This window comes from Lynx rufus, unplaced genomic scaffold (assembly GCF_022079265.1).
Source record: "Lynx rufus isolate CCGP_SWC_20201006 ecotype Redwood Valley unplaced genomic scaffold, mLynRuf1.p SCAF_14, whole genome shotgun sequence".
NCBI lineage: Eukaryota > Metazoa > Chordata > Mammalia > Carnivora > Felidae > Lynx > Lynx rufus.
The window spans coordinates 42,260,756-42,274,663 of record NW_025814828.1 but is presented as its reverse complement, the minus strand read 5'-3'; the positions used below and the strand labels follow the sequence as shown (position 1 = coordinate 42,274,663).

At 48.2% G+C, this 13,908-nt stretch overlaps 1 protein-coding gene across 1 annotated transcript; it reads right to left on the bottom strand.

Moving 5' to 3' along the window:
* Positions 1-3,251: 3,251 nt before the first annotated feature.
* Positions 3,252-10,274, bottom strand: WAS (WASP actin nucleation promoting factor). Its single transcript, XM_047076191.1, has 12 exons — positions 10,097-10,274; positions 9,635-9,775; positions 8,714-8,800; positions 8,511-8,613; positions 8,357-8,398; positions 8,214-8,264; positions 7,394-7,568; positions 6,323-6,365; positions 5,964-6,117; positions 5,367-5,773; positions 4,990-5,104; positions 3,252-3,548 (listed from the first exon to the last, which is right to left on the bottom strand). The coding sequence occupies exons 1-12, from the start codon at positions 10,226-10,228 to the stop codon at positions 3,493-3,495; spliced, it is 1,506 nt and encodes a 501-aa protein (XP_046932147.1). The 5' UTR covers positions 10,229-10,274; the 3' UTR covers positions 3,252-3,492.
* Between the last annotated feature and the right edge of the window lie 3,634 nt (positions 10,275-13,908).

Genomic DNA, 13,908 nt, shown 5'->3' with positions numbered 1-13,908 from the left:
TGTCAGTTCCTCAAACTGCCCCTCTCCCTGTTGGTCCATGAGTTATGTAGTCAACCAAACAGTTATACAGTTAAGCAAATGGCCTGCTAAGTCTAGCTAGAGCTAGTTGGAGAAAAGGCTGGTCAGTCTTAGTTGCATGTCAGCCCCTGCTTACCACGAGTGGAACAGTCAACAGCGCACGTCCCACCACGCATCTTCTTGCATTCATTATTCCTTCTAGAACACATGCTGGTCTTCGCATGTCCCCCGGTCTCCCTGGACGGGCAGAGCTTTCCCATCCCAGGAGTCCAGGACTCCTGTCCAACCCACAAGGATGATTTAAAGCATGACTGAGCCTGGGGGTGGGTCATGTAGGGGGTCCGTGGGTGTGGGGAAACATTCCTTTGTTAAGGTTAAAAACTGCCAGTTATTTAAGGAGCAACAGCTGCATTTATTCAGGAATAGCTGAGAATTGCAATGCAAGACTAGCAAGGTGTGGCAAAACCATATGCCAGTTCAATAAACAAAGGAGAAGAACGTTACATTCTGGAGAAGGAGGAATTTGGGAGGGGTTGTTTGGAACCAAAGTCTATTGGATAAAAGTAAGAGTTCCTAGTGATGATGGGTTGTCATTGGCAAGTTGCAGGACTAGTCTGTTTCTTGTAGGAGATACAATGTACATCTTTCCCTGCAAGGGGCCTGTAATTGATCATTCTTGCCTTTTGACATACTTCTCTTGGGGGGGGGGTAATTGACAACCTTTCTTGTAATTGATATTGAGTGGTAAGCTTCTTCTACCAGCCTCCCCTTCTAGCATCCCGAGTCCATTTTAGAAAGGTTTCCCTCTATTAATTTTTTATACCTCGGTCCTCCCCAAACATTGTATATAGTGTAGTGGATCCTGGAGCCTAGCTATCTGGTTCAAATACTAGCTCCATCATTGTGTGACCTTAGGCAGTTTCTTCATCTGTAAAACCTCAAATGAGTGACCTTGGGGTGGGGGCATCTCTAGCTCATGTGGAAATGAATCTTTCTCGACTAGCATCTGTTCAGATATCAAAAGTAAGATGCCACCTTGTTATTACTGTGTCCCACTCCCAGCCACTTGTCTGTTCATTCAGCATTAATTTAGTGCCAACTGTGTATATTGCCTTACCTAGTGCTGGGGCCAGTATAAAGTCTTTTCCATTACAAGCTGTACAGGTTTGATCTGTTTTTAATGTAAACCTCATATTTGATTGTACTACACATACATGAGTGCACAGACCATGGGTGACCAGTATCATGAGTTCTCACAAGCAAACATCCATGTGGAACCAGAACACAGGTTAAGGAACATCCCCAGCCAGCGTTCCAGGAGCATGTCATTTTTAACATCTCTGAAATCAGGCTGCATCTCTCAAGCACTGGTGAGTCATAATTCAATCCGCAGTTTTTTGTCTTTCTTAGTGATACATAAAATAATGGGGCATTTTATAATCAGCGGTGACTCAGGATCAGTGACAACCGGTAAGAACAAGAACAGTAGCAGCAGCAGCATCTAATGTTTACAGATGACTCAAGGAGCCAGGCACTCTGCAGACGCCATCTACTTTAATTCTCTCCACAACCCTGGGAAGTAAGCATTTTTAGTCTCCATGGAAAGACTGAGGAAACTGAGGTCCAGAAAGGTTCAAGCAACTTGTCCACAGTGGATACTTTTAAGCCAAGTCTGTGCCTGCTCCAGGCAGCGCTCCTGGGGATTCAGAGGTTGTGTGATGGAAGTTTCTTCCCCAGGACAAAGCCTGCTGAGGGGGTCCCAGAACACTGGATTTCTAGGGTTTCCTAGCAGGGGGTGGGGAGGCAGGTAAGTGATACTGACAGGCCCTTCCTAGACTCAGCTTGCTCCTGGGACCTGGCCGAGGTGCCGTGGGGAGGGGAGTGAAAGGTGAAGAACAATGAAAGAATTAAAAAGAACCTGAGACTCCCTCCTTCTTCAGCTTCTGAGGCTGCAGGCAAATTCTTAAGGAGCAAAACCAACTCCCACCTCCCACACTTCCACCCTCACCCTGGCTCTCCTTCGTTCCCTCCCCTAAGCCCCTGCCTGCACCTTGGATGGTTCAGAAATTCTTCCACTAGTCTTGCAGATGGATGAGGCCTTTCCTCTCTGGATTCCTCCTCACTGTTATCTTTCTCCCCACTCCCCTCATTCTCTAAAAGGTAGGATACTTGAGATCTTGAATCCACCAGATGTTTGAAATGGGAAGGAGTAGGCACCTCTTCTAAGGCTCTGGTGAGCAAGAGGTACTAATCACTCCCTTGGAAACAGCTTTAAACACCAAGGACAGTTTTGACTTGCTCCTTTTTTCTTTCTGGTGAGTAATTCCTAGAGGAGGAAGGGTGTCTCAGTGCGATCTCAGTTGGGAATCGGTTACATATTGTAAACCTCCATTGTATAGATGAAGAAACTGAGGCTCAGAGGTGGGGCATCTTGCCTGGGTTCTAGAGCAGATCTATCTGATTACTAAGTCTTTGCCTCTTTCATTGCCATCGGCCAGGACTTGGTTTGCACTGAGAACTGGGCAGAACCAAATTTAAAAATTGAGAGGGGGTCCTGCCCATCAGGATCCTGGTGTGTGAGTTGTGGGCATGGAGAGTAAGTCTGACCACTGAGTAGTCTCTTGATCTAATATAATGCTGATTTAATGTTTTGGGTTTTTTTTAATTACTAAATAAGTAAATTAATAATAAATAACTCCTGCTCATTCACCACACTCACCCTCACACCAAGCACCTCAGGGCCCTTGCATTGGCTGTTCCCTCCAACTAGAGTGCCCTCACACTGGCTGTTCCCTCCACCTGCAGTGCCCTCCCCCCAAATATTTATTGGTTGACTCCTCTCTCTTTAGGTTCTGCACAACTGTCACCTCCTCCAGGTGACTTTCCATGAAGTTTCCATCTGAATGTCATTCCCCCTCAGCATATCACAGCACTTAACCATGATCTGTATCTTTTGTTTCTATTTGATTCCTTGTTTTAGAGCTGTCTCCTCCCCTAGAATGTTGGCCTCACTAGGTTTTTTTCCCACTGCCTTATCCCCAGCCCCTAAAGTAGTGCCTGGCAGTAAATGTGGAAAGAAAGAAGGGCAAAAGGAAGCAAAGAAATCAATGAGGAAACAAATGAGTGAATATATACATGTAAGGCTAAATAAATGAAATGGTATAGATGAATAAAAGAGACTATATGGAAAAAGGACCCCAACTTTCCATATTTGGAATATAAACAGATTGAGAGAAACAAAAAGACAGTTATTTTATTTCTGTTTAAAAATCCTTATGTGAGGAGAACTAGAAATTTTATATAAAAAGGGGCCCTGGCAATTTGCTAGGGTGAATGTTGGGGATCAGTCAGAGATGACAGCATTGGAAGGGTTGGTGGGGGAGAAATGGGGCTTGAGGGCCTGGAGGCCAGGAGTGGAGGGCAGGAAACAGCGGCTGCCAGGGGAGGAGGCGCAGAACAGGTGGGCAGGGTGACTCAGTCATCCCACTCATCGTCCTCATCCTCATCACCGGCCTGGTCCTCCCCTTCGTCTGGAGGGAAAGAGAAAGCAGGTCTCAGGATGAGCATAAGGGTTCAAGGGACCTGAGTGGGGTGAGGTTCCTGGGGTCTGAGAGTCAGGACTCAGGGTCCTGGGGGACTGAGGTCTCCTGCTGGAAATCACATCCAGGGCCTGTGCAGTTGGATGAGGAAGGGGCCCCCTCAGAGGAACAAGAGTTAGGGTATGGGTTGGAGTTGGAGTTGAAGTTAATGTCATTGTCAAAAATATGGTTAATTGGGATATTACTGTCGCTCACACAAGGGTTAACGTTAACGGGTTTGTTACTTAATTGGGTGGATTTAAATATTATTAGCAAAGATGGAGTATATTACAATATTACTATTTCATACCAGGTTAATGTTAATATTGTTGATACATAAATTTTTTTTTTCAACGTTTATTTATTTTTGGGACAGAGAGAGACAGAGTATGAACGGGGGAGGGGCAGAGAGAGAGGGAGACACAGAATCGGAAACAGGCTCCAGGCTCTGAGCCATCAGCCCAGAGCCCGACGCGGGGCTCGAACTCACGGACCGCGAGATCGTGACCTGGCTGAAGTCGGACGCTTAACCGACTGCGCCACCCAGGCGCCCCAATATTGTTGATACATAATGGGTTATTGACAATATCACTATCAAAGATGAGATTCATTACAATATTGTCATAATGGATTCATAGTAATCTTGTGGATGTACTCTGGGATACATGTTAATACTGCCAATAATAGGTTGAGGTCCATATTACCCTCATATAATTGTCATATAATGACAATATCATTGACACATCAGGGGATTAATGTTAACATTATTATATAAAGATTTGACTAGTTATATAATTATCACATAATGAGCTAATGTTCACCTATTGACACATGGAGTTAGAGTTAATATTATTGTCCAAGGTGAGGTTCTTTATAATATCATCACATGTGGACTAATGTTAACACTACTGAACATACAGGATTAATATTAATACTGTGGACATGCCTTGGCATTAATGATAATATTATCATCAAAGATAGAGTGAAACAGGTACGCCTGGGTGGCTCAGTCAGTTAAGCCTCCAGCTCTTGATTTCGGCTCAGGTCACGATCTCACAGGTTTGTGAGTTCAAGCCGGTCATCAGGCTTTGCACTACTAGTGCAGAGCCTGCCTGGGATTCTCTCTCTCCCTCTCTCTCTCTGCCCCTCCCCCTCCTGCATATGCCTGTGCCCTCGCTCTCTCTCTCTCTCTCTCAAAACAAATAAACTTTAAAAAAAGATAGAGTGAATTACATTATTGTTCCATAATACAATGTTAACATTGTCAAAAAGGAGATTGATACAAGAGTCATGTATGGATACTATTACTATTGATGGTAACCGTTGGGGTTATTTTTAGACCAACACTAGCCTTGGGAACCAGGCTCTGTCCTGGCAAAGGGCAGGCTCTCACCTGAGGAGTGGATGGCTCTGCTTCTCTTCTGCATCACGTGCATCAGGGCTCCCACCAACCCTTCCGATCTTGGAGGTGGAGGCTGCAGCGCTGAGCTCTCTGGGGCCCCAGGGGTCTGCAGCAAGCAGGGTTCAGCACAGAGGGTTCAAAGCCCGTGACTGGAGCACTCCTCCCTGCCCTTTCATTACTTCCCCTCCCATACACTCCAGTCCCCTTCAAGGTTCCCAGCCTACCTCGCCCCACCAACCTCCCAGCCCTGTTACTGAAACCCCAAAGACTGGGACCTCCATTAATTTCAGCCCTGGCCCCCTAATATCCTGGCTTGCCCAGCACACCCGAGCCCCAGACCCCCAACCCTCAATCCTGCCCATCTTCACCTTGTTCAGCTGAATTCCCTGCCGGATTTGATCCAAAAGTGCCCCCCGACCTCCACTGGGGGCCAGGCCCCCCACAGGCCCCAGAGCAGGAGGAGGGGGAGGGACTGGCCCATCATCAGAGCTGGGTGGTGGTGGTGGTGGTGGTGGTGGTGGTGGAGGCACAGGAGTCCCTCCAGGTCCAGAGGGCGGAGGGGGCGGTGGTCCAGAACGTCCAGTGGCTGGAGGGGGTGGTGGTGGAGGGCCCCCGCGGCCTGGGGGTGGGGGTCCCCGGGGAGTTGGCGGGGGTGGAGCACCTCCCAAAGGTACAGGGGGCAGTGGACCAGAACGACCCTTGTTGCTCCCAATAGTAGGGGGCCGGGGGGGCTGGTTTCCTCCTCGGGATGGCGGTGGGGGCGGTGGAAGTGGCTCTGAGGGGGGAAAATAACACATAGCTATTGTTATAGTTTTCTTCAGAGCCTCAGTTTTGCTCATTTATAAAATGGGTACCCCAACTGATCAACTCCTCACTCAAGCAGTATAAGGGTTTCCATGAGGACTGAGTGACTATATCTCTTATAAACCAGCTACTAGGGCTGGAGAAGAAGGGGGGGGACTCACCCTGGCGCCTCATCTCCTGCCGCACAGCCTCCAGCCCACCCTGGTCCTCAATGAAATCGTAGATAAGCTTGGAGGTCTCGGCATCTGTGAGCTGGGCCTCACTGATTCCTGCCCTGGAGAACAGACTCCGCAGATCCGGGTCCAGGTTGTTTACCTGCCCAGGAGGAAAAAGGCCAGGGCAGGGGTGGGGGAATAAAGTGGATAGGGAAGGGGCACAGGTTATCAATAGGTCCATCCCCGAGAGGGATCTTCTGAGAGAGGTGTAGAAAGGGTGGGGTCTAGGGGTAGGTCTGAGCCAGTGGACTACAGAAGGGCAGGTGGGTAGTTAAGTGGGTCAAGGGGTCTTTGGAATTACTCACGTCAAATCCATTCTGGGGGTCCCACCCCACGTGGCTGACATGTCTGGGGGAGGTGAGAAGATCCCAGTGAAACCCCACTGCGCTTCCTTCCCTCCCTTCCTAGTGAAGCCCTCTTGCCTTCTGCCCAGAGAGACTCCGAGGAGCCAGAATTAATGAATGAGTCACAAGTGAATGACTGAGTGACTGAATGAGAGCAACAGTTATAGAATTAGAAGGGGTCCATAGTTTGTGGTGCCCATCTGTCTACCCATCCTTTTTTCTACCATCCATCCACCCATCCATTTGCCCACCTGGCCATTTGCATCCACCTGTCAGACCACTGATCTATTGTACATTTGTTTCTCTACTCATCTTCCTATATACATCTGTTTACCCATTTGTCCACCAATCTATCTTCACACATACTTGATCATCCACCCAACCACTTACCCATGTGCTCACCTTTCAATCCATCTACTCTTTTGTCCACCCATTCAACCACATACTTTTGTCTGTCTACTTATCCATTGAACTGTCCATTCATCCACATATCTGGCCACCTGTCCATCCCCATCCACCTTGTTTGTGAACCAACCAGATATCCATCCATCTGTCCACACACTCATCCACTCACCCATCCATCTGCCTACCCACTTCCCATTTACCCATTCACCCATCCATCCACCCACCTATCCATTCATTCCCCAACTCACTCACTCTTTCATCTATCCATTCATCCATCCATCCATTTAGCCATCTACCCACCCATCCATTCACCCACCAGCCCACCCAGGGTGGGACTAAGGTGAAGCAAGTGAGGTGCCTAAGGCGTAAAATTTAATGGGGCCCTCACTCTCAGAGTCATTAGTTACAGTTGCATGACCCTTAGAGTAACTACCTCTATAAATTTTGCAACCTTGGCACCTCACTTGCCTCTCCCTAGTCGTGGCCTTGCATCCACCCACCTATCCACGCATCTACCTACCCACCCACCCATGTGCCCATCCTTCCATCTACTCAGCTCTCTTCCTGTCCAACTTTTCATTCACCCCCCCAGAGGGATCTGTGGGACCAGTGGGGAGAGGTTCTCACTTGAATCCACTGGGTGCACCAATATCAGCTTTGCTGATCTTTTTCTTCCCTGAGCGTTTCTTATCAGCTGGGCCAGGCCCAGGTGCTGGGAGCCCACGGTATCGTGAACTTGTGATGTCTGGGTTTTGGATGTCCACTGTTACTAGCCCCAGGGACAGGGGGCCAGCTGCTGGGCCTGTGGGGAAAATAGTGTGATTGAGCCATTGACCTACTTACCTACCAACCAAAGCATAGGGGCAAGAGACAGGAAGAGTGTTGAGGGAATCTGTGTGTGTGTGTTTGATGGTCACAGAGGGAGTGGGTAAGGGGTCCAAGTAGGGTTTATGGAGAAGTGGATGAGTGGATTCTACAAGCCATTCTTACATTCACCAATTCATTTATTTATTCATTCACTCATGCTTATCACTTAAGTATTGATTCATTCATTCATGGCTCATTGACCAAATTATTTGTTAAATTATTCATTCAGTCAGTCGTTCATTCAATCATTGCTTTATTCACTGATTGAAATGTTATGTCAATTATTCATTTATTTGCTGTTCAATTCATTCAGTTATTCATTGATTTACTCAATCATCCATCCATCTATTCATCCATATATCCACATACTCATTCTCCTAAACATCTATGTTTTCATCTTCCCATCAATTCATCCCCCACTCAACCATCTATCCACCACCAATCCATCTACCCACCCATTCGCCCACTTATCTCTACACCCACCCAACTACTCATCCATCCACCCACTCCCCACCCATCTATCCATCCACTCCCCCACCCACCTGTCCACTCAGAGACACAGGAAAGAATCAGCACTCACCCCCTTGGTCTCCACCTGGGTGCGGAGGCAGGGGTGGGGGCCCTCTTCTCTCTGGAGAGATGGAACGGATAGAGAGCTATTACAACCCTGCCACAGGTTCCTGGGCTAGCCCTTTATTACCTTCCTTGAACTTGAGGACTGACCTTCATTGGCTGGTGCTGGTGGTGGGGGTAGCTGGCGTCTATCTGTGGAGAGACGGATGGACTGGGAACCAGAACCATAAGAGGAGCTTTTCCAGCTCCCTACCCTTGCATGTACTCCTGCCCAACCTCGTTTTCTCCCCCAAGGCCTCCTCACCTCCACTTTGCCTCTGATTCCTTTTTTGTATCTTCTCCTGCACCAGGGCCCGGAAGGCCTGGGCCTCGCCCTCGTCTGCAAAGTTCAGCCCTGCTTGGCAGTCCTGCACATATCTTGGGTTCAATAGCCTTCCAGGCCCCCCACACCTTTCCCATCTCCTCCCCACATCCCAACTGAGGCCCAGGGGTTGAGTGGCCACTTACATCTCCAGCAAAAGTGTGGAAGTAGGGGGTGGGAGTGGAGTAGACCAACTGTGAGTACAGTTCCTGTTCCCAGAGCAGCTGGCCAGCCTGGAGAGGTGGGAAACACACTGGCACTGAGGTCTGCCCGGGGTGGCAGGCCTCTGTTATCTGGGCAAGGAGAATGATATCATAATTTGGGGCCCCAGGATCGCATTAGAGATTTCCAGCTTAGCATCAGGGAGTTGGGGGTCTAGATGTCAGATGTGGAGGGTTGAGGTACAGTATGGGAGTTGGACACTGCAGTCAGAGATTTGGATTTGGGGTTCAGGGCCCTAGATGTGGGACTTGGGGGCTTGAATAGGAGGATTTAGGACTCTAGTCCTAGGAAACAGACTCCATCTTACATCCTTCCTTTATGGGGGCCTTCATTTGGACAGGTAGGGCTCCAGTCCTGGGAGTTGGGGTTGATATTTGAGGTTCAGACATATAGACTTGAAAGCTTTGGGGGTGGGGGATTCAGCCAAGGTGTATGTGCGATTTGAGGTTTGTGGAGCAGAGCTATGGCTTAGGAGCTAGGCAAACATTTAGGGTTCAGGAGTTATGATAGGGAATTTATGGGACCCAAAATGTTAAGTTTAGAACAGATTTGAAGTTAAGGTAAAAATACAGGGCTCTTTTTGTTTGGAGTTCATGAAACAGAACTATACTGTTAGATTTAGGAGTTATACTAATATTTGGGGTTTTATAGATCTTGACATGGAGATTCTGGGTCAATTATCAAAAACAAAGAAAGGCAAACCAGAGTTTGACATCTGGATGAAGTCTTTGGTCCTGGGGCTCAGGTTTACTGATCTGTCCAAGGCCTTGGGGCTATGGACACAGGTATGGGTTTGCAGGGTTGAAAACTGGTTTGCATGTCCAGTGCGGGGAGGTGGGAGTCACCTGAAGGCCATAAAGACGGATGAAGTAGGACTTCTGGGGGTTATCCTTCACGAAGCACACAGCCCCACAATGCTCCTTGGTCCAGTGCTCTGCTCCGGGAGGCAGTGCCAGGTAGAGCTGAACAACAGCGGTGGCCAGTGTCTGGGAGGGAAGAGAAGGGCTCATTGGAATCTGGTCAGCCAGAGGGTCCAGTTCTCCCATGTCCATGGCTGTTAGGGCTCCAAAGGAAGAGCCACGGCCAGAGGGAGAGTTGACAGACTTGGAAATCAAGATCTTCCTGGGATCAGTGAATGGGGCTAAGTGGATTCTAAGAGAGGAGATGATGGAGAAGGGAAGGAGGAGAGGAAGAGGGGAAGGAAGAAGAGGAAAGGAGAAGGATGGGGAAGATGAGGAGGCAGAGAGGAGTAGAGGAAGAGGAGGAAAGGGAGGGAGACAGAGAGGGCTAGGAGATCCCCAGCTCACCCAGCATTTCCGACCCAGCATCTCGAAGAGTCGCTGGTTCTCGTGGTCCTGGAGGAGCGTGGAGGGTACGTTCTGCTGAACCCCTGGTCCTCCGCGACCCCCAGACCTGCCTCCCACAGGGCCCCCACTCATGGTGCCTCCTGCCCTTGTCCTCTCCGGCTAGGCTCTGGGTGCAGGGTAAGAAGAGGAACTTCCGCAGTGAGCAGGGGAACAGGAAGTGCAAAAAACCACAAGGGAAACAAGTCCTCCAGGGGCCCCTGGGTGGGCCTGGCCTCCTCCTCCCTCCCTAGAACAGGCTTGGACCCTCCTCCCTCAGACTGGGGCCCTCTTCCATTCAACTGGTTAAGACCCATCTTTTGGACCAGCTCAGGTCCTCTTCTTCTATTCTTACTCCCTGAGGCCCATCTCCCTCTGACTGGCTCAGATCCTCTTCCCTCTGATTGGATGACAGCAAGAGCTAGGCCACTGCTGCACTTCTGCCGGGGGACACTATGGCAGGGAGCAGTCATGGAGCTGGGCAGTCTCCTTCCTCCCCAAAACATCCAGTTGGTCTGGGCCTGAGGCCCAAGGCCCCTCATGCTGAAGAATTACTGTGTTTAAACCTTCCTTCTAATGACACTGGGAGTGCCTGGGATCCCACCCCTCTCCTGAAACCCCAACAATGTGTATGCACCCAGCTCACTTCCCCATCCCTTACTCTTGCCTCCCCACAGTTCCCAAATGATTTTCTGCTTATCATCCCTTTATAGCATATATGAATGCCTAGTCAACATCTTGTTTAGTTTTCATTGCTTTTGAACTTTTAAAAGTCAGTCATCTTCAGAGTCTTGCTTTTTCCCCACACAACATTCTATTTTTATCCAACGTTTATGTAGCACTGAACATGTATGCCACACTGTTCTGCCCTCTTTGTAAATATCGACTCATCTAAATCCTCATAACAGCCTATGGGGCATACACTCTTACCATGTCCATTTGATAGTGGGAAATGAGGGAACTGAGGCACACGGCGGTTCCATGATTTTTCCCAGTAGCTCCCAGCTCGCAAGTGGTAGTTCAGTCCTCACTTCTCCGTGGGCCTCAATTTACCATTTGGGGACATGAAGCTCTCAGGCACATACAGCAGTCTGGGGGAGCTGAGCAGGTCTGGGGTGTAACTGACATTCTCTGGTACCTGCAGGGAAACAGCACATCTCAAGGTGGGACCCACACTCGTGCCTGGAAACCTTCAAGCAAGTACAGAGCTTCTCTCCCAAGCCGAAACTCCAAGTTCCTTCTGATGGGGCAATTCCAGCCTCCCTCCCTCCCCTCCTCACAACTCAGCCTTGGGCACCTACAACTCACCAGACAATTTAGGCAATTTCGTACCTCTGCCTGGAGCGCCTTCTGGCTTGTCCATAGGGCAAAGCTCTGCTTTGTTGCTCAAAGAGCCATTGTATTCATTCATTTTAATACTGCTCATCATGCTCTTGCCCTGTGCCATGCGTATCTCCAGTATCTGGCACAAACTAGACACCAAATAAATGTTTACTGAAGGAATCAATAAGGGATTAGTGTCGGATTTAGGTTTTCTTTTTTTAATTTTTTAATTTTTTGTGGGGGAGGGGCAGACAGAATCCCAAGCAGGCTCCACACTATCAGTGTGGAGCCCAATGTGGGGCTCAGACTCACGAAACATGAGACCACGGCCTGAGCCAAAATCAAAAGTCGGATGCTTATGTATGTTAACTACCTTGAATTTATTTATTTATTTATTTATTTATTTATTTATTTATTTATTTATTTTGAGAGAGAGAGAGAGAGAGAGAGAGGGAAGGGCACAATGAGTGAGGGGCAGAGTGAGAGAGAATCCAAGGAGGAGCAGAGGGAGGGAGAGAGAGAGAGAAAAGAGGGGCTCACCCAATGCGGGGCTCAAGATCACCCAAAGCAAGGCTCAAGCTCACCCGATGGGGGATTCAAACCCACGAACTGTGAGATCATGACCTGAGTCGAAGTCCTGAGCCACCCAGGCACCCACTAACTTGAATTTAAATAAATAAATTAATTAATTATTTAAAAAAAAAAAGTCTGATGCTTAACTGACTGAACCACCCAGGTGCCCCTGATTTAATGTTCTCGAGCTTTTTCTAAGTGCCTTACATTTATTAACTGGTTTCACTTTCACAAATGACCCCACGAGGGAAGCACTGCTCTTATCCCCATTTTACCCATAGGGAAGCTGAGGCCCAGAAAAGTTAGCTAACTTGCCCAAGATCACCCAGCTTGTGAACGGTGGAGCTGAGGCCAAATACATGAGAAATGATTCCTAATCTGTCAAGTGCCACGTGGGAACAGAGAGAAAATTCTTCTGCTCCTTCTCGGCCTTGTGTTCTCAACCTTCCACCTCCTTCTTTCTCTGCCACTAGATCTGTCTCCCTTGAGTCTACATCAGAAGGCCTTAAACCTCTACCACATTTGCTGGTTGTTTTTTAAATTAACATTTTTTTTAAATGTTTATTTATTCATTTTTGAGAGACAGAAAGAAGAGTGCGCAGGGGAGGGGCAGAAAGAAAGAGAGAATCCCAAGCAGGCTCAATGCTGTCAGCACAGAGCCTGATGCGGGGCTGGAACCCACAAACCGTGAGATCATGACCTGAGCCGAAATCAAGAGTCGGACGCTTAACCAACTGAACCACCAAGGCACCCCTAAATTAATATTTAAAAGTTATATACTTCCAGTTCTAAGTAGCAGACAAGTTTAAAATTTATATTTTTTTTCAAAAATAAATAAATAAATAAATTTTATATGTTTCTCTAAATAAAAAACCTAGAGTTTTATTTTAGTCCTTCATAGAATGAGTGTCCCCACCCTGGTATATAGTGACTTAGAAATCATTTTTCCCATTATCCAGATTATTGAATTACTTTGTTGACCTGCATTAATAATTTGGAGCTGGTTTATTTTACTTTTATGTATTCCCATTGATGCAGTGCTTTTCTGCACTGGATGACAGTACTTGAAGTGAGGACCTCAAAGGTAATTTGCTCTCCAGGACCTTCAAAAAGACTTAAAAGAACAAAAACCTCAATTTAGCTTTTATGGTTTGCAGCAGGAGGGTGGGTCCAATACCAGTCCACCACAGCTGGGAGCAGTGGTTCAAACTCACTTCTTAGCAATCCAGTGAATACCCAGGAACCCCCCCAGAACCAGGATATAACCAATAACTTAGACCATCCTGATGTCCCTCCACCCCCCCCCGCCGGGGTCACCAGATGGAGAACCATTTCCTGTTTATATCCTGTGCTTATTTTGCTTTATTCTGAGAGGATCTTGCCTACAAGATCCTGATTGCCACACCTCAAGCCCTGAGTAGGAAATAAGACACAGTCAGTGATAAGACATGGGGTGTCTTCCCCACTTTGGTCCTACCACATGACTGAGTCCATGGAGGAGAAGTAGGCACAGGTAGGGCCCTACTGGGGGGCCCTACTGCTGTCCCATAAGACCAAACTGAGGCCAAGATGGCAAAATGTCCTTTGCCATGCCATCCTTCTCCCCTTCCTTCCCTGCCTCTCCTGGTCCTCTGTACCCCTGACTGAGGGGTGCTTCCTAGGGACAGGCCTAAGGAAACGGCAGTTCCCAACCATCTGACCCTGGAATGACATTCAGGTACATTACAAGGGTTGGTGGTGTGGGACTGTCCCCCAGCATCCTAGCCACCCCCCCATTCAATGCCAAAGCACCCCCATCATTGTGACAACTGAAGTCTGCCTACCAGGAATTCCCAAAACACACCCCCAGGTCAGGAAGGAACATGACCCTTGTCTGTCTG